This window comes from Lygodium microphyllum, chromosome 18 (assembly GCF_053477565.2).
Source record: "Lygodium microphyllum isolate KBCC chromosome 18, Lygodium_microphyllum_v1.1.10, whole genome shotgun sequence".
Classification (NCBI taxonomy): domain Eukaryota; kingdom Viridiplantae; phylum Streptophyta; class Polypodiopsida; order Schizaeales; family Lygodiaceae; genus Lygodium; species Lygodium microphyllum.
The window spans coordinates 9,849,310-9,873,553 of NC_141152.1; the positions used below are offsets into that span (position 1 = coordinate 9,849,310).

The window sequence follows — 24,244 nt, forward strand, 5'->3', positions numbered from 1 at the left end:
TGCTCTTGGGATGCATGTGAGAGAAATTGGAGTGTCTATTCTCTCATTCACACAAAGATTCGCAATCGGTTTAGCACACGACAGTTAGAGCAACTAGTCTATTGCCGCACTAACTTACGCATGATAAGGGCTATGATGAGCATGGGTAGTCCAAAGCAAGTAAGGTTTAAATACTTAACCATAACATTTAAAATTTGTTGTTTTAAACTTTAAACTTTGAAGTTTATACTTTACAATTTAGACTTTGACATTTACAATGATCAATCTTACGTGCATCACTCCATTGTGTAGATGAATGTTGATACATTCAAGTTGACAGGCAACACTCTTCCAAGTATACATCAAGAGGTGGAGAGAAGGAGATGATTTTTGCAAAGCTCTATAGACAGCTTATAGCAACAGATACTTGTGACACTTGCAGTCTTCCTGCTCCTGGGCAAGGAGTTCCGAGTAGGTGGTAGCAGGGGCATGGTCATTCGACGCCCTCCATCATCGAGGAGGGGTAGTTCGAGTGGCTTGCAGATATATGTAAGGCGGGGCTCTAGTAGCTCACATCATGTACCTCATGATAACATCCCCCCTTGCCTACACAGCCGCCACCTAGAGAGCCATCATTTAATGATGATGGTAACCTCATCAGTGAGGATGAGTATGAGTGTGTCTTATCATCCGATGCCAAGGAGTCATCTTCAAACTCTCTTAATGAGCACTCATATGGTTTTGATGATGATGATGATGAAGATAGTAATGCCTCATCATAGATTCATAGGTCTCTCTCTTTTTTGTATCAGATATACTAGATTGTAGTTGTATCGTATATTTTGCACAGCCCATGCGACCGTGATGGTCACTCTCATATATTCATCTTATTCTGTAATGAAATGACTATTTCCACTTTAAACATGTATTCTATGATCTATCATTTAATTATTTGTGGTTTTTGTTATTTAAAAAATCATTGCAATTTTTTTCCATACTAATAACATACCGTACCTTATAAAATCATAAGGGGCCATTTAGTACCGCATTTTACCGTACCATACCGTATTGTACCTTTCATACATGACAACTGTGAGATCAATAGAGGTTGTGAACCACTTCAGGTTGCAAATGGCCTAGTTAATTTAATTATGAATGGTCACACTTAATTTTAGGCAAGGTCAGAAGAGCTTAATTTAATTTTCAAAATTATTTATTTCTAAAAATTAATTAAATGACATGATAACACTGGAAAATGGATTCAGAAGGCTACCACTTTGGCAAAAATACCCATGCAAGACTGAAAAAGGCTTTTAGAGGCTGGAGAGAGGGATTCAAGTATACAAGCTGAGAAAAAGAGAGAGAACAAGTCCGTGGTCTAAGTTCTCTGCTGTAGAGGATCTTCTGGAGGCTGGAACAATAAGAATCAGGCCATCTTATGCAAATAACAACAATTCTAGGACCTTCAAGAGTTGGCAACAACTGATTGAAGCAAGAGACAGAAGTTTGAGGTCTCTTGGCAACTGGCGACAACATTTAATGTTGTCTTACACAAGCAACAATCAAATTTAGGTCTTGCTCACGTGAAAATCAAAAATCTCTCTCTTCTGGCACTCTCTCACTCTCTCCATCTTGTGCTCAGTCATTCTCAGTATTTCTCAGCCTTTTGGATCAGATTTCAATCAAATTTGGTGGACAACAAAGAGGTTTCTATTGTAAACCCTAAATTTAGGATTTGACAGCCACCTCGGGACTCACGCCAATTGGTGAAAGCATCACACACTGAATTTATCGATGATGTATTGATTGTTGGGTGAGCTCGTGAGATAAGATGGATGCTTTGAGACTCGACTCAAGAAGAGCTTTAAGATGAAGGACATAGGGTAGGCCTCATATATTCCTGGTATGTGCATCATGCACGATTGCTCTAAGGGGCTCCTTCATATGTCACAACACGTGTACATATAGAAGGTGCTTGAGCGATTGATGTTAAGCCTATTGGTTGTCCTTTATGTTCCCATATGAAGGTTAATCAAGCAAATTGTCCCCAACCAGATGGGCTGGATGCGATGGCTAGGTTCCCTTATGCATCCATAGTGGATAAAGGATATGCAATGGGAGTTGTGGCACACTATATGGCTATACTTGGATGTGACATTGGGATGCCATGAAGGGTATAGTGAGGTACTTGAAAGGCATTGTAGATATGTGTATTTGCTATGGTGGTCAGGATACTACAGTCATTAGTTACACTAATTTTGACTATGCATGACATACAGATTGTAAGAAATCCACCTCTCAATATATCTTTACTTTTGCTAGAGGTGTTATTTCTTGGATGTCCAATATGCAACAATGCACAGCCTTAAGATTTTATTCAACCCACTTCATTTCAGCCTCAGCTCCATCAATCAAAGGCCTATTCTCAGCCACATGGGCAAGATCCACATAATAGGGTTCAAGCAAGCTCTAGGCATGAAGAGGACATCCATGGTTGCAATCCATTTTATAAACAATTCTATTCTCAACCAAATATTGGTGGGCATGAACAAGGGCATGTGAATTCAGCCCCAAACTCCTATGCACAGCAACACAATTCTCATACTCAAGTTCAACCTAATAGACCAAGCCCCTTATCCAATCATGGTTGGCCTCAACAAAACAGTGGCCAGCAACCACCATTTAATACTCCTATGCATGGACAACATCAAGGGTACCATGGACAACCTTCCAATATGAGCAACACTCATTTTCAGCCTCAAGGACATTATTTCCAGTCACAAGGTTATGGTATGCAGTATGGACAGCAAACCCCATATGCACAAGGAACTTGGAATAATGAATTCCCTAGGCAAGGCTCATTTGGTATTTCTTTTAAACAACACCATAATGGACAGCAACACCACAATGGGCAGCCACCTCAATATGAGAGAGAGTATAAAGAGAATATTGTCATCTCAAATTTCAAAGGAAAGAATCCTTCACCCACGGAGTTGGAGGAGTGGTTTGACAAATTGGAGATGTACTTTTTCCTTTATCCAAGGCCCAAAAATGCCAAAGTGAAGTTTGCAGCCCTTCATTTAGAAGGCTATGCACATACTTAGTGGAGATATATGACAAGAATTGGGCATGACTTCTTATCTTGGGAAGCACTAAAGAATGCTATGATTGAAGTCTTCATCTCTCCCATTGAAAAAGAGCACTTGGAAAAGAAATGGTATGCCCTTGAGCAACGTGGTCTCTCGGTTAGAGAGTATTCAAATCAGTTTTTAAACCTCTCAATGTATGTTCATGGAGTTTCCGATAGTGCCAAATTGAACAAGTATATATTTGGTTTGGAGTCTACCTTATCATCCAAAGTTGGAGCCATGAAGCCTACATCTTTGCAAGCTGCCATTCAATTGGCTGAGCGTTATGGGCAGAAATACAAGAGTTTCCAGCCAAAAACAGGGCATTTATTTCAGCCTACACAGTCCCCAAAGACATCAAGCCATTATTGGCATGTAAGGACTGATTTTTAGCATGTGGAAAGGCAATAAATGTTCACAACAATACCTACAACAAGATACCAACTTTCCCCACTGTTTATGGACCAAAGCAGGGCAGCAATTTCAGATCTAATGCTGAAAATAAGTTTGATGGAAAAATGACTGATATTAGTGCCAAAATTTTAGCCCCTATCCAAGGCAAGCATGTGTCTAATGACAAGCTCAAAGAAATGTATACCAAAGGACTATGCTTCAAGTGGGGGGAGAAATGGTCACCTGACCATAAGTCCAAGTGCAAGGCTAAGAATTTGACGATTAGCATGATTTATGAAGAAACCTATTGAGGGGAGTCTTGCACAACTTGAAGGCTCTACTACTCAAGAAGAGATGCATGAAAATGAAGAGAGTATCCACGATGAGTTTTATGACCCAATGGATGGCTTTCCTTTTGATCCGGGCGGTCATTACATGGATGATTCTTGGACTGATTTACATCCATCGCTATGTTCCATATCAAATGATGCATGGAGTGGTTCAAAAGGGGACAATACCCTACGCCTCAAAGGCCAAATCAATGGAAGGACCGCTCACATACTCATTGATACGGGCAGCACACATAGCTTCATTAATTCCAAATCACTTAATGGGCTAAAATTGAGTACACATGAAATGCCTTCTTCCCTCAAAATCCAAGTGGCAAATGGAGACACTGAAAATAGCAATCAATGCTACCCAAATGTTCCTATTACTCTATCTCCATTGTGCACTACATCAGTGAGTTTGATCGCATTAGAAATGGGTCCCATTGACATTATACTTGGCTGCAATTGGCTGAAATCTTGGGGCAGATTTACTATGGATCTTAACAAGCTGAAAATGGAATTTCAATGGTGTGGACAACAAGTAGCTCTACATGGTGTTGAGAAGAAGAAAATGGAGGTGATCAGCCCCAAGAAGATAAAAAAAGATATAAATACAAAGGCATGCATATTCACTATTCTTCTTTCGAAGATTGATGAGGATCAGCCCTCTCCTCCTACCAATGACATAGACCATGTCTTTGCAAGTTGCTGAAGGATTATGATGATATTTTTCAGCCACCTACTTCCCTTCCTCCCAAAAGAGAAGTGGATCATCCTCTAGACTTGCTACCGAACACCAAGCCTATTAACAAACCACCATATCGCCTCTCCAAAGTGGAAAGGAAAGAGGCAGAGCGCCAAGTGAGAGCTATTAGAAATGGGTCTCATCAAGGCAAGCCAATCGCCTTTTGCCTCTCCGGTCCTTCTTGTAAAGAAGAAAGATGGCTCTTTTCGGATGTGTATCGACTACCACAATCTTACCAAGATCACTATCAAGAATAGATATCCAATACCTAGAATAGATGACCTTCTAGATGAATTCAAGGATGCTAAGGTGTTCTCCAAGATTGACTTGAGATCGGGGTATCATCAAATACGCATGAAGGAAGGGGATGAGTTTAAAACAGCCTTTAGGACAGAAAGAGGCCTCTATTAATTCATGGTTATGCCTTTTGGTTTATCCAATGCTCCAGCCACATTCCAATCTCTTATGAATAAGATACTTCAACCTTTGCTATTTCGGACAGTTTTGGTATTCTTTGATGACATTTTGATCTATAGCAAGAACAAAGAGAACCATTTACAGCTTGTAAAAGAGGTCTTCGATATATTGAGGAAGCACAAACTATTTGCCAAGGCAACTAAGTGTTCATTCATGACAAAGGAAGTTGCATACTTAGGTCATATAGTGGGAGAAGATGGAATCAAAGTGGATCCTAAGAAGGTGCAATGCGTCAAAGAATGGCCTACTCCAACTAATGCCACTTCTTTAAGAGGCTTTCTTCGGTTATCCTCCTTTTACCATAGGTTTATGAGGAATTATGCTCATATTGTAGCTCCTCTTACCGATCGGCTGAAAAAAGAGGCCTTCTTTTGGGACAAAATCACCGACAAGAGCTTTAATGAGCTGAAGCAATTGCTTGTTTCAGCACCAATACTAGTTTGCCCTGATTTTTCCAAGACTTTTACCATCTACACGGATGCTAGTGGTAGAGGTTTAGGGGCTGTTTTGGTTCAGGAGCATGATGTCATTGCATTTGAGAGCAGAAAATTCGATGATAAAGAGAGGAAGATGCATGTGTACGAGCAAGAGATGCTTGCAATTCTACATGCGATCAAGAAATGACATCATTATCTCTATGGAACACATTTTAAAGTCAAAAGCAATCATAGGGTGCTGAGGTATTTTCTCTCACAGCCCAACCTTTCACCCAAGCAAAAGAGATGGTTGGCTACCTTGCAGTCATATGATTTTGAAATAGCATACATGGCTGGAAAGGATAACATTGTGGCTAATGCGTTATCTAGAATGTGGGCATGCAGTTTATCTACAATGTCTACAATTTATAAGGATTGGATAAACGACATCCAGGAAGAATATGTGTTGGATGAGCATACTGTCCAGATTTTACAGAAATTACAGCAAGGACATGATGAAGAATTTCCAAATTTCAAAGCGCATAATGGACTCTTATGGTTTAAGGGTAAACTGTACTTGGTTCCTAACAGTAAATTCAAGCTGAAAGTGCTCCATGAGATGCACTCATCACCAATGGCTAGTCATTTGGGTCTTTTCAAGACCTTTGACAAGGTCCATAAAAGTTTTTATCGGAAGGGTTTATGGAAGGACGTCAAGGAGCATGTATCTAAGTGTTTAGAGTGCCAACAAAATAAGGATTTCACCTTATTACCAGCCGGACTCCTTCAGTCTTTACCTATTCCTACGGGCAAATGGACCGACATTTCCATGGACTTTATAACGGGATTACCTACTACTAGTCATGGATGGAATAGTATCTATGTCATTGTTAATAGATTGACTAAATCAGCCCACTTTATTCCAACCAAAATACAATATTCAGTAAGGCAAGTGGCTGAGCAATTTATGGAAGGTGTGTTCAAGCTGCATGGTATGCTAATGAGAATAGTATCGGATAGAGATACAAAATTCATGGGCAACTTTTGGAGAAGTCTATTCTCTTCTATGGGTACTTTTCTCACTCCTAGTACAGCCTATCACCCCCAAACCAATGGGCAAACGGAGAGAGTCAATCACTTCGTGAAAGTGTACCTTAGGCATTATTGTCATGACACACAAGCTTTGTGGGATCATTGGATCCACCGTGCTGAATTTTGCTATAACAACACGTATCACATGAGCATAGGTATATCCCCATTTGAAGCACTTTATGGGTACAAAGTCCAAATTCCATCAGTTTTAATTCATGAAGATATCAACCCCCAAACAAAGGAAGAGTTGGAAAGGATGGAGATGCTCATGAGACAATGCAAGGACAGCATAAGGAAAGCACAAGAAGTAATGAAAGCCTATGCCAATAAGAAGAGAAGACATTTGGATTTCAAAGTTGGAGATTGGGAGTTTCTTAAAGTGCCCAAGACACAATATGCTTCATTGAAGGGTGGAAACACTAAGCTTGCACACAGATTTTATGCGACATATTTGATAGTGGACAAAGTTGGAGAGCTTGCTTATAAGCTCCAACTACCTTCTTCCACTAGAATACATGATGTATTTCATGTTTCACAGCTTAAGAAGTATGTTGGACCTGATGTGCAGGTATTGAAAGAGTTACCACCAATGGATGAAGCAGGACTTGTCATATATGAACCTGAAAGCATTGTTGGAAAAAAAGAAAAAGTGCTCAGAATTCGTACTCTTATTGAGTACCTCATTAAGTGGAAGAGTCTACCTATAGAAGAATCTTCTTAGCAACCATCCACTTATGTGAATGATTTTCCTTGGTTATTACAGGATGATACGTGACAGACTGTGCATGGACTATGCAGGGACAACTTGCTGTGAGATATTACTGTCGGCAATAAAACTGTCCTGACTTTATCAAAATTTGACTTTGATGTTATGGGGTAATACTAGGAATTGTATACTTCATTTCTATACCTCATATGTGTCATTTGGACCACTCTATCAAAAGTTATGATAGTTTTTGTAAATCAGCCCTGTTTGGACAACAGCCAGTTTACTCACAGTTTGGTATACATAAAGGTCTCTCTTACATAGAAAGTGCTTTCCTATCATATCGGAGCTACATAGGCATGATTACTATCATCCTTGGCATGGATTTGGTCCATTTATCCTTGGTTTTGAGGACAAAACCATCTTAGAACGGGATGGTTTGTCATGAAGGAAAACTACTTTGATATTTTTGTACTTTGGAATCATGCTAATTCCATACCTAGTAATTTCCAGCCCTTGTAAATTCAGCCCTTGCCTATGTAAATGTGCCCTTAACTTTGGAAATGAGGGGTTAGGATAAAGAAGGCAAGAGGCTAGGGAAAGACATATTTTGGCTCATTCACTAAGTTTTGTTGTTCACTTTCTTGATGTTAGCTTCCTTCTTGCTAGATGAAGCATCAACCATGGCTGTCATATATTTTTGGAACTCTCATCATTAATACATGGCAAGTTGTCTTGGTGCAATAATTCTCTTGTTATTTCATGCTTATTCCAGTTTTTAGTTAGATTTCTTTTCTTGGTTGAATGCTTTATTACGCTTTCGGCTTAACGAGACCACCCAATCATAGGTCTCGATCCATCAGGGGTCCATCCTCCCACTTCTTTCAAGAGAGTAGTTTCAGTTATTTAATTAACTACCACTTTAGGTTCAACGTATAAAATCAGCTTCCTTGAATTATCTCTTGATACAAATTCGTTACACGCTTTTAATTTACAACACAAAAACAGAGTAAAGCAATTCTTTCTTGATAGTTCCTTTCAGAAAAATGACTTTTACAATGTCTTCTATTCGAAGTATTATTATCTCCGAGTTACGTTCCCCAACTAGTATTGGAACCCCAGAACACAACCTAGAAATCGAAGGGTAGCCTAGAAATCGAAGGGTAGACCACCCAACCATAGATCTAGATCCGTCGAGGGTCCATCCTCCCGCTTCCCTCGAGAGAGTAGTTTTAGTTATTTAATTACCTACCACTTTATGTTCAATATATAAAATCAGCTTCCTTGAATTATCTCCCGATACAAATTGTTATACGCCTTTAATTTACAACACGAAAAAAAAGTAAAGCAATTCCTTCTTAATAGTTCCTTTCAAAAAAATTTGACTTTTACAATGTCTTCTATTCGAAGTATTATTCTCTCCAGTTCCGTTCCCCCCGCACACAATCTGAAAATCGAAGGGTAGTTGGCAATTCGTAAGAGCATAAGGAGTTTATGACCAGAGTCCCTCTCGTATCCTCACCTCCTCCTGCCAACAAGAGTTCCCTACAACAAGACCTTTCGCATCATGATTGGCCTAAACTCACTAACATGAAACCAAAAAAAATTTTAAAAAACCCTTGGAGTAGGTTTTCTTCACGCTGGCCTTGGGGAGATCCAATGCCATCAAGAACACTACCTCAGTCGGTGTTCAGTGTTCACCAAAATACTGCTCTAGTCGGCAATCTATACTCAGTCATCCATCTTTTAGCCTGATGATTTTAGGAAAGATAAATACCTAGCTTACAATCACAAACATCTTATTTCGAATGCATTATACACAAACTCTTAACAAGTTTATTTCCAAGACAAATCTTTTCTTTCCAAAAATAATAACATCGAGGCAATTTAGCATAAGTGGCAAAATAACTATAAGTGACAAAATAACTTCAAGACAAATCAATCTAAGTAGCAAAATAACTTCGAGACAAATCAACATAGGCGGCAATACCTTCCCATAGTCTTCCAGGATTCCCTCTTCCTTAGGGATTAGTTTGGATTGAATTTAAGCAAGAATTTCATACTTGAGGATAACTCCCTTAGAGTTTCGTGGGTCTTTCCTCGCAATAAAAGAAAATCTTAATTAGTTTAATTACGAATAGTATCATTTGGCGATTGCGTCTCAAGGTCTCTTATATACCGAGGATTAACATTTGTGATTCAGAAATTTCATTTGATCAATACAAAAATCAAAAATATTAAATCTTTTAGGGACACAGGACCTTCCTTGTACTCGCATAGGCTCATCTTGTACAGACCCAATTTAACCCTTGGAATTCACGGTTAAGAATTCCTCTGAGAAATTATATGCATGAATCGAATATAATCTTATTTTTCACATGCAGCTTTTGTTGTCTATTCATGGAATAAAGACCTGCTAGCTGCTTTTATTTAAGAAAATTAATACTTGAAGATCTGTGACGGGTGCTTGGTTGATGGTATTCGTGGCTTCGTTTGTAATCTCCATTCTCGCCATTCCGTTTATAGTAGTTGTGTTTGCAACGTTATTGGCAGCTCTTGCCTCCGCGACCTGTATAGCTTTCTTCTTTGGAGCCATGGTCTTTAATTGTGAGGCCACAAAAAATGAAAATTTGGCAAAGGAGCTTAGGGGTAATTAAATTGACAGAATTTTGACTGACCGGGGAGAGGGGGGCGGAAGCGATCGCCAAAGATTTCGAGAAATCAAGAAGAGTCTTGATTCCATAGGAAGGAATAGGATAGAAGGGCTAGACGAATTGAATTTGAGAGCTCGCAGAATATCCTCCTTGTCTTCTTGACGAGAAATTCTTATGCTCGCGCTTCTTTCGTCTCACTCTCCTCTTGTTCTATACTCCTAAGAAGAGCCTCTCCCCCTCTTGCTTGGACTACTCTCAATGGCTCCCCATGCCTCTTATTTATAGCTAAATTAGAGAGAAATGGTTGTAACTAAGAAGAAGAGTTCTTTATGGAGGGGATCTTAGCAAAATCAAAAATATGATGCTCAGATCACAAATCTGATGGTTCCGTTGGCTCCGAAAGGAGGGTAAAACCCCAAGACACTTGATTAGAAATCTTCTAGATCGCTTCTTCTTCTTCTCCCTGTTCGAAGTGCTATTTGATGCCTGTAAACTGCGATTGCGACGTGCACGATTTTGCCAATCCCTTTTTTTTACATTAAATCTCCAAAATTGACTGGAAAAAAAAAACCACTTGTTTTTTTTTTTTCACGACATCTTGTTTTAGAAATTTCTATATCTTTTTAGGATATTTACAATAAATGATATCTAAAATATGCTAGCCTTATCCAAAAATCTAATATTTTTGGGCTATCCATACTATACACATTGACACTAATGACTAATATGGCTCATAACTCTCATTCATGAGGTAACTTTCGTGATGGGTGGCTACAGTCCTTTTCAATCCAGAAAATATCAGGTTACCATCCTCAGGTCTTTTTGCTTGAGATCTTCTTTATTTAATGATTTTAAAGTCCATTTTGCGAGAAGTTGAAATTTTTTTAAATTAAAGTCGAGATATCACATTACACGTAAACCATGTTATTACCACCCTATCTGAGGAGAAAGGTTGGTTTCATGGTTCGATTGCTGAGACACTATCAACTCCCTTGAATTGGTGGGCTCGAGGCGCCTAATTGAAGGTCAAAAGTTTTACTCAAGTACTAAAATTATGTTCTATTGAGTGTTTACAACAAGAATATCTTTAGATAGTGAGATGGGATCAAAAAGTGATGATGTATCTCATTCTGAAAATGCACATAATGAAGAAAAAATACAATGCTTAATCTTGGAACATGCTTACAGCATGGATAGCAAGCTAGTAATATTGGTTTAGACCAAAATGTGGGTCCTTCTAGGCCTATAGAGACTGATGACCAGCAAGAGAAAAAGGAATTTAATGACCAATAAAGATCAGCAAAGAATAATAATTAAAATGTTTGTGCAATTGGCAAATGATTCTCAATTCATGCACTTTTTTAACCCCTTAAAGGGAGCAGCAACAAATACAAGAAGAGGAAATCGTCTTCAAGAGCTTTCGAACAGTAAGATGCACCAAAGGAAGAGCCAATACAACAGCATGATGTTCCAAATGTGGGTAGAGAGCATAAGCAAATGATACTAGTGAGTCAATTGATGCGTATGCAAGGCCAACTTGGAAGTGTCAATCCAATGCTTTTTGAACAACAAGGCATGCATGCAATGATGGGGTAGCTAGGATACTTTGGTAGTGGCGCTAGTTTCCATGCTATGGTGGGTTAGGTACTGCATACACAAATATATAGCATACCTCGATGTGCATGGTGTGCAAGATCCAATGTATCTAGATATGGCCGGTAATATGCATAACCCCATGTATAGTGATTCGATTTCAAGGCCGACATGTTGTCAAAAAGAAAAGAGAACTCTTTCCACGGCCCCTGCCAGCGTCTCCCCATTCGGTCACGTTGCCATCCATCGCCACATCCTGGTTCGAGAATATTAGCTCGATTTCCTTTCGATCAGTGGTGCGCATTGTGCCTTGATACAAGACTGACTGTCCCATCCCTTAGGATCAACTAATCCATGTCCAATTGTTGTTCACATGGAACCTTTCTCTACTTCAATCTTCAAAGTTCTCATTTGAATATTTGCTACTACCACTAAGATCTGCAATGGAGCCGTTTCACTCGAGCGTGAGCAATGTTGGCATGAGAGACACAAAGTGGCAAGTTTAACAATGCATGTATGCACTATGTTTGGGACTCGTGGTATTAATGTTAGTCGTGCAAATGCTCGATATAGTCTTGGTCATGAGGAAAAATGCAGCTAGAAATGCCTACATGAGGGAAATGCATGCAACATACAAGAAAATGTATTTTGGAATGGCTCGCAATATGCAAATTCCCATACACACTCAAATTGCAATGGTCCAAAGTATGCAAATAAAAATAGTTCATAATGCATTCGGCACTCCTAGCATGTCAAGTACACATGCGGGGCTAGTCAACTAGATGCAATGTTGTATATTAGTTAAATTGGAACTGCAACAATGTGAAAGTATAAAGCATTGCAATGCTCAAGAGGGAAAAAGGCCTAGAACCTAGTGGAGGTTTTGAGGCAAATAAGTGCCCATGTGCTTCTTGGTGAAGCTTCAGCATTGTTTCGCCTAAGAAAGAATGCAATTGGATGAAGAAGAGTGACTTGCCAAATCATCCTCAGTGATACACTTTTCCTTAATGTGTTTCAATTAGAGCCAATTTTGGATCAAGCTCAGCTGAGCATAGAAGGTTCAAAGTATTACCTAATGCTCAAGGTGAAGGTTGCAACTCCACTCCCCTAGTGATTGACAACTCAGTTGGTGGATCTCGTATATATTGGTTCGTATCCAGGATACTGTATGCTGACAGTATTTCTACCATTGGGATTACTATTCAATGTACTAGTCACTGTGAACTGGTATATTGATATGATTTGTACCTAGGCTTTCAAATTATACATTTGCAAGGTCGCTAGCATAAATACATGGAATGTGCATTTGGATGTGATGTACATTTGCAAGGCATGTATAGGATACATGGATGGTATGCAATATACATTTGCAGGTGATGCAAAAGAAATACAATTGCATAAGTTACATGTGGTTTGCAACTGATGTACGCTTTACATGACTATCTTGTGGTACATCATCACTATGAGGTATCATTTATACTTAGTTTATGCACTGGAATGCCTTAGTGGTCAAAATAGTGTTGGGTTTTGGCATATGGATGTATCTCTTATGGTTTCTAACAATGGTTATGATTCATATGTGTGGATTGTAACTAGTTTAAGTTACTGGAATTTCACATGCAAAGGCCATGAGCATGGTTAAGTAGCAGTGACCAATGTTGTTTACACTATGATGCGTTCTAAAAAACTCCAATGCACTATGTTTTACTTTGGCACATTGCAGTGCAATTGAGGATGACTCCAAGGATTTCAAGGGGGAGGTTTGTCACGAGGATGTGAAATTTTAATCCTTTGCTTAGCATTTGACTAAAAGTTGATCAAATATGCAAAGGTGACTTGCACATGTGAGGTGCAAGTTACAATGTGGAACCAAGGACCCCAAGATATTAATTGGTACCAAAGATAAAAGTTACAGTAAGTTATGGCTGACAAGTACTAAGTGGTACCCGATGTCACATTTCAATCTAGACCAATTTATTTCAGTCAAATTTGGTGGACAAAAGAATGATTATTGCTGTAAACCCTAATTTACAACGGCAAGTGGGTTTTAGCAGCGACCTTGGGACCCGTGCCAAAGATTGAAGGCTTAGTACATTGAAATCAATAGCTGGAATTCAAGTAATTGCCAAGGATTTCAAAAGCCAGCTCATTCCAATTAAATTGAGGAAGAGGTGGATACAGGTACCTAAGAGAGTGTTGAGAACGAGGATAAGGATGATCTTGAAGCGGGTGATGGGGGCTTTGGACTGACATAAGCATGATAGTTTGGCACATATGAGGGGATGTGCAGATTTGGGGGGGGTGGATGCCATACGATTTAATGTCTATATTATGCAGACATATGAGATCCCATAACTTCATGCATTAAGGAGATTTGATCTACCAATGGTAAATTGAAGGTCAAGTCTTAGGTGAAATCAAGGGACAAACTTACAAGAAAGCTAGCAGGTCATTTATGACAATAAGAGGTGATCGTAAGGGATACTAATTTTGGGCCAACAAGCTATCCATTGTCCAAGATTAAGTGATAATGTAGCATTTTCAGTTTGTGTGAATTTTATTATTATTGAAATAAGTGTGAATCAGGCCACTACCACCGTTTTTCCAAAAGGAAGTTTGGTTTTGTTTCCCACCCTTTTGCTCTGTAGTCCTCTTAATGTAGAAAAAAGATGGAAATTGGTACATATGTGTGGACCAAAAGGCCTTTAATGAAATTACTATTTAGAACAAGTTTCTCATACCAAGAATTGATGATATTTTGGATATATTGGATGAATCCAAAGTATTTAGTGAGGTTGACTTGAAGATTGGCTACAATCAAATAAGGATTTCTCATGAAGATATTTGTAAAACAACATTTAGAACAATCTTTCGTTTGTATAAGTTTCTTGTATTACCATTTGGTCTCACCTACGCTCTTGAAACCTTTAGTAGAATAATGAAAAGTATCTTTAGAGTACATGAACTTATAGCTTAGCACTATAAGAAATGTTGTTGCCTTCTCTTGTATGTTGATATTTGTGCCAATAGGACCTTGGGCTGTTGTCACTTGCACCTAGAGGGCTCCAAATTGCTTTGCTTGTTGTAGGACTAATCCTTGGTGGTTGTAAATCACATCAACAACATCTCCTTGCTCTCTAATAGCTTCCTCTCTTACAATGGTTTGAATAGGCTTCCACCGGCCGCTTAAAACCTTTTTTTCACTTGCATGGGCAAGTTTTGCCAAGTTGCAGTCTTTTAATCCCATTTTTCAACATTATCTAGCTTATTAAATTAATTTTTAAAATATTACTTTTTAAAATCAATTCAATAATTATTTTAGTGCTAAAAAATTAATTTCACAAATCAATAATTAAATTGGCTAGGCCAATTTGTCTCTCAAGTATCCTTGAGTAGTTATTGACCTTTAGAATTAATTAATGCCTACTCTCTAATTGTACCATTGACATTAGTGTGGCTTATTGAGATATGGTGAAAGAAAGCTGAAGATCGAAGAAGAGTGCTATAGAGGTAGAAATTGCAGAATTTCATCGGGAAAGACTGATCAAATCAGTTGCTACCCTGCTCACAACCTGCCTACCTGCTGTCATCTATTACCAAAAGCCCCCAAACTGCTGTACCCAACCTCAAGAAGCTGTCGCCTCCCACTAGACACCATTTTGGAGTTGTCACTTGGCCTTGCACAGCCTCTTAATGGCTGGAATTGGGCTGCAAATCCCTGGAGCAACTATGGTAGCCTTTTCTCTCTCTCTCAAGCTGAAAAGACCATTCTCCAGCCTCCCACAGCCTTCCTCCCACTTGCATGGGCAAATTTTGCCAAGTAGTAGCCTTCCTAATCCATATTTCACTTTTCGATCATTCAATTAGTTATTTTCGAATATTAATTCAACCCTTTCACCCTATCCATAAAATTGATTACCCATCCACAATTTGATTGGCTAGGCCATTTTGACCCTCATGCATTATTTGACCCTTGAACATGCATTAATTAATTGATTAAATCCTAGTTCCCAATGTCACCACTAGCACTTATTGGTCAAAAAGTTGCTCTAGGCCCAAACTAACACCAAGTACCGCCTAGTACCTAATAAGTGTACCTCTAGCACCAAACAACTAATATCTTAGGGTCCTATGCTCCACATTGTGAAATAATTAACCTACACATCACATGTGCAAGTCACATTTGCACATTTAATTAACTCTTAATCAAATGCTAGATAGCATCGAAATTCCACATCCTCATGATAAACCTCCCCCTTGAAATCCTAGCAATCATCCTCGATTACACTGCCATATGCCAAAAGCAAAACACTACACTAGAATTTCCATAAGGCATCATAGTAAAAACAATATTGGCCATTGTTGCTCAACCATGCTAATGCCAAGCACTTGTTGCTGAAAACAATATAGCTATAGCATAAGGTTCATAAAGAATCTAAAACTTCTGCCAAATACTCATAGAATGCATCCCTTAGTTACTATGAAGCCTAGAGCTTTGAGCAGTCCAAGATCAAGTAGACCAAGCCTAAAGACTGCGTCCAGTCCACCAATGAGAGTAGTTGGTATAAGCCAAGGAATGGGCAGAAACCACCCTGCAGATCAGATCCAGCCAGAAGCTTCCTCTGCAATCCAGACACTCAAATCCACACCCCACACCCCACTCAGATTGAGTAAAATCTGGCAGCATCAAGTCAGCCAGAAGCTAGAGTGCACAACCCTGGAACTAACAGTGCCACAATATGCTGAGGAGGAGCTGCCTTGCTCAGAGATCCCTCTCATCCTAGATTCAGAGCTATTGGAAGACCTCTTGCAATGTAGGGAAACTCACACCAGGGCCTCCATGGCTGCTATCAACTAGCTAGCCTACTGTTTCTCATCAAATACAAACTGGACACCTTTGGATTATTGATAGAGACCACCTAAGAGGAAGGCATTAACCTATTATTCTACAGCATATGAGAAGCAAACGTACACTCAATTGAGGGAGCTGTGTCAAAATTGCAAGACTGTTGTCTGGAACAAAATATCAGCCAACACAACATTAAACTACAGCAACATGCTCAACACCAATACACTCCTCTGGTGGATTTCTCAAAGCTTCACAATATTTCAGTGGCATTCTAGCATCAATAAATCACATAGCTGACTTGAAAGACTACTGAACCAAAATAAATTTTCTGTATTTTACCATGCTGTGAAGTCATCTTCTATGCACTGGTCATCATCACCAAGCCCACAAGAAATCAGTTGTTTGCCACCTGCAATATGAATAAAAGTGAAGGAAATCATAGTCAGTAAAACTGTTCGGTATAGAGTGTCAAAATCATATATGACCACAACTAACCTTGATCTACCAGAGCTTCGTCAACCTTTTTTGCAACCTAAAAGAAGGGTCTTGAGAATAAGTGGAGTAGATGATAATCAAACAAAGTACATGGACAAAACTTCCAAACATCCACCTCATTGAAGTGTTCATACTGCCTGTTGCCTAGCCCAAACACAGCATAGTTAAGGCTTGATAGCCAATTCCCTCTGCTTTCCTTCCCCTGAAACAAAGAAATAAGATTGGATCTACCTCCTTGTTAGAGCTAGAAATAAGGATGTCTTCCCAAATATGTTTCTGCACTAATTAGGTGACTCTTTTCCTTTCAGTACCTCCATAAACCATTTGTAGAACCTTGCAGCATTGTCAGTAGGCTCTCCATCTCCATAACTGCAACACTTTAAGCATCAACTCTAAACTCGACTAGAAGTAGGCAAGTTCTACCTCAAAAATTATTCAAAAGGCCTCTGAGAAAAGCCTGCCTAAGCACTCACGTTGCAAGAGTGAAAAGTGCCAAAGTCTCTTTCCCTAGTTTCTTTTCATACTCCTCATCATCAGCCCCATACTCATCCTTCCACAACCATATACAAATACACAATGTCAAGCTGCTTTTACCCCTCATTTATAAAGCCCAAGAACAATACAGTATCCAATGTTCATACTTTCCAACTTGAAAAGTCTATTACCAGTTGCAGGTGCAGCAAGGAAACAATACTCACCAAATCCACAACCTTGAACAGTACTCGGTTATCATATCGAACTTTTCCTTCCTCAGCAAGCGCCTAAAATTACAGGCTGGGAAGCTTAATAAGAGATCGTGTGTTAGCAATGCTCCTGCTTGGAAAATTGAATGGCATTATACCTTAGCAAAGCCCTCTGCTGTTCCAGTTTGAGTTCCAAAAAACACTGTGACCTTTCTTTTGGTGAGATCTTCTGGATTCAGTTCAGGAACCTCTACAACCAGCTTTCTTGGAGCAGGAGGTGGGACTGATGGCTTCTTTACCCCTCGAGGCCGCCAGAAGAGCAGTGCAACAGAAAAGAGGAGGACTACAGCTAGTAGAGGCAAGACTAGTGGATTTTCTGTGAGAGGGGAAAGCAGCACCTCAACCATGGCGGAGCTATTGCCAAACTTACAGGATTCCCTTTCTGCCTTGATCTGAAAGGGAATTAGGAAAGCCGAGACGGATCCAGAGGCCAGATACCAGGATTAATGAAGTAATTCCTGGAGTGTACTTCGACAAAAACAAGATCAAACGGCACTTACAAATATTGCACTCAGCTCTGACGGAAGAATCTGAACAAAGAGAGTATACCTGCAAGCTCAAGCAGACAATTTGGCAGTGGAGTGGAGACCGGTGGCAATAATCCGGTAAAGGAAGAGCCTTCTCTTGAATCGGTAGATTGATTAATCAGTTCTAGAGCGGATCCGAATCCAAAATTTGCGCTTGATTGTGGAGGGGTGCAGTCTCCGGACACAGGATTAACTCCTTTCTCGAGCCCCTGGAGTTGGAGAAGGTGCGAGAGAGAGAGAGAGAGAGAGAGAGAGACCGGAGCTTACCAAACTATTTTCTTTCTTTTTTTTTATCTTTTTTCTCTCTACATGGGATTTAGAGCACGTTCACACTAATTTTCTTTTTTCTCTCTACATGGGATTAAGAGAGAGAGAGAGAGAGAGAGAGAGAGAGAGAGAGAGAGGGGGGCCAGAGCTTACCAAACTATTTTCTTTTTTTATTTTTCCTTTTTCTCTCTACATGGGATTTAGAGCGTGTTCACACTAATTTGTCCACCAAAGAACACTTCCAAAACAACAATACAAAAACCTTTAACATGACATCGCACAAAAAATAAGATTAGAATGACCGGACAATATGGAAGTGCTTAAGTTGACCTCTCTCCTCAGTAGGTATGTGACCTTCTCGATCGTTATTGCAGGATTGTCACGACCATGATTGTACTAGTTATTTCTCATGTAATCTTCTAGTGTGTCAAGGGCCTTCTTTTTTTATCACTTCTACCAATTGGTTGAGCGAGATGTTAAATCCGTAGTGAAGCAGCTCAATTGGGTACATTTTGATGCCATTTGTTATTATGTCCAATGCTTGGGCCATGCTTGTTCGTAGTGGATTGTAACTGTGTCTTCGTACTCAAGTTTGAGTCTGTCGAGTATGTATTTGAGGAATCCTACATGTTAAGTACATATAAGTTAGCGTTGTTGTTTCAAGTAAAAAGTAACATTGCGAAATTTAGGAGGTTGTGTGCCAGTTGTTGCGAGCTTGTCATCCCATGTGAGACTCCATTCATTGTCGAGATTTTGAGTGCATGTGGCCATCATTTTTTGAAGGTCGTTGTATGTTGCGAAGCCATTGGCGTATGTTGATGGCCTTTGACCTGGGACATTAGCCATTCTCATCTGGTTTGTCGTTGTGTACCTACGATTCTGCATATATGCAGGATGGTTGTCGATAGGGCGTTGGGTGTTCCTGTAGTTTTGAATGTATAGTTGAAACATCAGTATGCATAGATGAATGTGGTTAGGTACAGTAATCTATTAGTTTTTAAATGCATAGTAGGTATCGTTTGGTTTGTGTGTACCTCATCTGGAGTCATCTTTGCCTTGACTAATGTTGTGTATCTATAAAGGAGAAAATGAGGAAAGCGCCTTTGTTTGTTAATAAATCTATTAGTCGGAGAAGAGTATTTGGAAAACACATTGGTCTATTAACAAACAATGTTTGAAAGAATGTATAGAAGATTGATTTATTACTTGCTACAATAAGCATATAAGATTGTTGTGTGATAGAATTTGTTGTGCTTAATCTTTTTTTTTTGTTGAGTTATGTTGTTTCTTCACTTGAGTCATGGTATCAAGAAAGGTGTCGAAGCAAAGGTAGATGGATCTGGAAGGCCAACGATACGCTAGTTTCTTATTTTCATTGAGTGGGAGGACATTACGTACACTAGTCCTAGTACATACACTCTTCTAATGCGTAGAAGTGCTTTTTGGTTCACAACGGCTCCTTGCAATTTGTGACATGTGATCGCGTATGCGAGGGTCAAAGAGAACGTGGATTTATGGTACCACTTGCCATTTAGTACCTCGCGCTGGTGTTTGATGTGCCACAAGGTGAGTTTTGGTTCATTTTGAGAGGATCATGACTTGGATTCTTGATATTATATTTTTGTTTGATTTGTCGATACGATTGATCTTACACATCGCATCGTTTGCTGCACCTATGCACCTATGGTGAGGTCAATATTCTCAATTATCATTGCAATCGCCCCAATTGCTATCTCATCTATCTTGTGAAAGTTCTTGTCATGTAGCCAGGTCTACAATGGTGGCTCGTCGTTTGCATTTGACGGTCTAGATCCATTCAATTGTGTAGTATTTGTGTAGAATCAGCTTGTTGTGCTTGTTGTGAATATCTTCCTTGTGTGTGCATGCATGTGATTGTTGTTTTTTGGTTGACGAAATCTAGGACATTGTCGTGATGTTATGAGGGCACAGTGTGAAAAAGTATGGAATGCATCATCATTCGACTTCTTATTAATCAAGAGAGTCTATGTGATCCGAGCCATTAGTATTGGTGTGAGTTGCATGGATTATCCAAAAATACTAGATTTTTTGATAATTTTAGCCTATATTTGATATTATTTATTGTAAAAATCTGAAAAAGTTAGAAAAGCTTCTAGATTAGGATGGTATGCAAAAAGCAAGTTGCTTTTTCAGCCAGTTAGGAGATTTTTCATAAAAAAGACAGATTGATGAAATTGCGTGCATCGCGATCGTTGTAAACAGGCTAAAAACTGCAGATTGAACTGAAAGAAGAAGAAGGAGTGATCTGGGAGATCCGTGAGCAGGAGTCCCGAGGTTTTACCCCCCTTTTGGAGCCAACGGACCCATCAGTTTTGGGTTCTGAGCAGTAGAGAAGGAGCTGTAGTTTTTACGCACATTTTGTTCTACGAAAAAGCTCCAGGAAATCTAATGCCTGGAGATTGCTTCTAAGAGTGCGAAGATTCCAGGTTCTTTCAATACATATTGATTCAATTCATTGTGCTTTGTCTTTGTCGTGTTTACCACTTGTGTATTCTCTTTCTTCTCTTCCATCTCCTATCTCTACTTCCTTCTACCTCTGATCCCCGACGGATTCGACCTTTCGACAAAAACCCATTCGACAAGGTCTTCTCATCGATCACACATTAACGTAAGAATTCATGTATCTCTCGCTTTGTTGGACAATGATGCTTGATCACTTGTAAAAACTATAGAAACGGCAAGTCACATGCATGCCAAACTAAGGTTTGGAGAGTGTGTTGATTTCCATGTGCCCATTATGAGAAGGATGTGTTGGCATCTTCTATCTAGATGTTAATCTTTCCAATCGGCTCTGCCTTCATTGCATACTTGAGTAGGTAGTAAGGGATGGAACAACTTTTTACTCATTGAATATTCATGTGAGTAATGTTGGGTGATAAGGCACAACATTTTGGTGCTCATCTCCAAGATGGTAGTACATGTATCGTTGAGCTTTAGGGTCTATTCTTGGGTTCTGGATTGTTGCTGAGACATATAGAAATCCTTACTTGCATTTACCGTGGTCGTTACTTTTGCTTATGTAGCAAGCATGACAACACCTATGAATTTGCAATGCCATGACAAGGGCTCTTAGTTTTCTTATTGTGAACTACATCAATCATCGTTGGATGGAATGTATGTGCATATCTCGTTTGTCGTATTTGCAATCTCTGCCTCATGTAACCATGTGATTACATGTGTATGTAAGGAGCCCCTATGTTGGATCTCATACCTAATGACATGGTGTTGGATGCGCCTAATGCAGGTAGGTCTGCCAAGGATGTATTGGTGGTTAAAGAAAATATGGAACTTGGTGTGGAAGAGGATGATGTACTCTACGGGACAGTCTTTCCATGAGAAAAAAGATTGAACTCCTTTGCGATGCATTCCAAATTGTTGATCTCGGCCTACCTTGTACTGGTGACCTCGTTTATAGAAACTTAAGGAAGAAATGTGGCATTCCCTATGCGTCGACCATTGTGATAAGGTCCTTCAAGTTACGCTAGTGCCAAGATGGGGATCCCGATATTGTGGCAATAACATTGTACTAAAGGATGTGTTGACGACCTCCTCATTGAAACTATGCTCATTTACACACTTGTAGTTGTCGATGTCCCTTTGTAGGCAAGTCGTGCTTGTGTTGTTTGCGATCACGACAGCCTATTTTAGCTGATATAGAATCAAGATATAAGGCTTGTGTAAGGTGTACACAAAGAACAAGTTTGAAGCCTGCATCCTGATGTATTCGCTAAGATAGGTGTTGCCATAGTAGGCACCATGGCCAAGTGGGAATAAGAATGGAAACATAGCATTTTCCAAGGTGATATCTAAGTAGGGTGAGCTAATTGCAAGCAAGTTATCCATCTTGAATGTCGATTTTCTTTCAACGAGACAGTTATTATTCTGTAATATGATGCATGTGAACTCGTACTGATCATCTCTTTGGAATGGCTGTTGTCGACTTGGCTTGACTACATTGTTAAGCAAATTGTAACCTGTTTCATTCTCGTGTTCTGCTTGGAGCATTGGGTCAAATGGAGAGCTTTCATGATGGAGCTCTATCATCCTTTCGATGGATTACCTGCTGAGGATGCAAAGCCCTGTCCTCCTTGGATGTGGATGTTCAACTATAACCATGTACTTCTGGATCAGTGGATTACGTAGCATGTTGAAAGCAAACACATTTGCAATTATCAGATGCAGTCAAGTCAATTCTAGTAGATGGCTGTGAAAGCGATCCATCATTCCAAGAGACTAGAGGGTTATCAAGAATAGATCGAGGGGTCCAAGGTTCTGTTCACAATCGCTCTTGTCGTTTTGCAAACTGAGATGGATGCATCAATGATGCTCAATAGTTGAAGTTGTAACAGCTGAGAATTTGTTTTGTGTAGTCTGGTAATAGTGACACAACGTATTTGTTTCTCTCTTTCTTTGCAAGACATAGTTGGCATTTAGTTATCATCGTGTTGACTCCGTGTTGTTGGCATGCAAGGATGAGAATAGTGCTTGATGAAGCCATTGTTACATTGTTAGTCTTCCAATGATGCTCTCGCAATCCATCATCCAAGATTATTAAAGTTTTTCTATGTCATACCAAGTTGCAGTAAAGGGTTTTAATGACGTTTTTCTATGAGCCATAATTTTCCTTTTTCTAGAAGTCTTGAAGGATGCCTTGTGACTTTGTTTCTTCATACCGTCCATTGATGTTGATGAGAACAATATGTTTTTATCATAAAACTGCACTACACTTGTTCACGAAAAAAAATATACTATACTTTATAATTAAATTTTTTAAATATATTTTATTTTTAAACATGCAAGCATGATGATTTTCTTATTCTTAATAGTACTTTTAATAAATAATAACAATACATTAAAAACTTTAAAAAGCTAAATGAAATGAGAAAACATGCTATATAGCATGCCGAAGAGTTGGCACAAATATATTCGTAATTAAATAATTATGGGAGAAGGTGTCATTCCTCGTCCATTCAAAATATTTGGTTTGTTGAAGTTTTACGCTTTTGTTTTTTTAGTACGTTTGAAATATCATTACGCTTTTGTTTTCGCCATACGTTCAAAAGATCACTTTCTTTCATTTTCGTTTCACTACTATTTATCTATTAGCTAACATAAGTCTATATATTAATACTATAACTACATATTAACTATTACAAATACTATTGACATTACAAAAGTGTAACTAATTTACTAATTATACTAAAACTATCAATATTACTAATAAGTCTAACTAATTAAGTACTACTAATATTACTAATAAGTATAATTACTAATACTGCAACTACTGATAGACTATTAACTAATACAAATACTACTACTACTACATAAGTATATCTAATTAACTACTACTAATACAACATAACTCAGACTAATTCTCTCTCTCATTCTGGTAAGTAGAACAAGTCTTTTTAATTAACCCTAGTGAGTTGCTAGTGCTTTAAACTAGGTGTATGGCAATTATCCATGAGATGGCTTAGGTGCTTTGACCTGAAATGGTACCACTAGTTGCAACTCAAGCGGCCTCATTACTCAGACAGCACATGCTATGGCTCTTCTCCCACTGAATATAGATAATATACTTCTTGCATCATGGGGGTGACCTTCAAGTGGCTTTGTATATCCCCTTGTCAACTCAAGAGGCCTAATTGCTTTGGATAGCATATGCTAAGGCTTTAAGGTGCCTCATATTGACAATCCTAGCACAAAGGTTCAAAGCCTTAGCACCTTGGATGAAAAAGTAAAGGCTCAAAGCCTTAGCACCTTTAAGGTGCCTCATATTGACAATCCTAGCAAAAAGGCTCAAAGCCTTGAT

General features: G+C 39.1%; 1 protein-coding gene across 4 annotated transcripts in view; it reads right to left on the minus strand.

The window, feature by feature from the left end:
* Nucleotides 1-18,376, minus strand: part of LOC148020569 (NADPH--cytochrome P450 reductase-like) — a 44,667-nt gene extending 26,291 nt beyond the window's left edge. Inside the window, exons 1-8 of one of the 4 annotated variants that reach the window (XM_087698346.1) lie at nt 18,149-18,376; nt 17,698-17,991; nt 17,555-17,617; nt 17,330-17,406; nt 17,168-17,225; nt 16,972-17,058; nt 16,857-16,893; nt 16,701-16,770 (exon numbers count right to left, since the gene is read on the minus strand). In XM_087698346.1, the coding sequence (XP_087554472.1) occupies nt 16,701-16,770; nt 16,857-16,893; nt 16,972-17,058; nt 17,168-17,225; nt 17,330-17,406; nt 17,555-17,617; nt 17,698-17,946 (641 nt within the window). In that variant the 5' untranslated portion in view covers nt 17,947-17,991; nt 18,149-18,376. Of the gene's footprint in view, nt 1-16,700; nt 16,771-16,856; nt 16,894-16,971; nt 17,059-17,167; nt 17,226-17,329; nt 17,407-17,554; nt 17,618-17,697; nt 18,068-18,148 lie in introns of those variants that run through there. The other 3 variants (XM_087698347.1, XM_087698348.1, XM_087698349.1) reach the window with 3 other exon arrangements.
* Between the last annotated feature and the right edge of the window lie 5,868 nt (nt 18,377-24,244).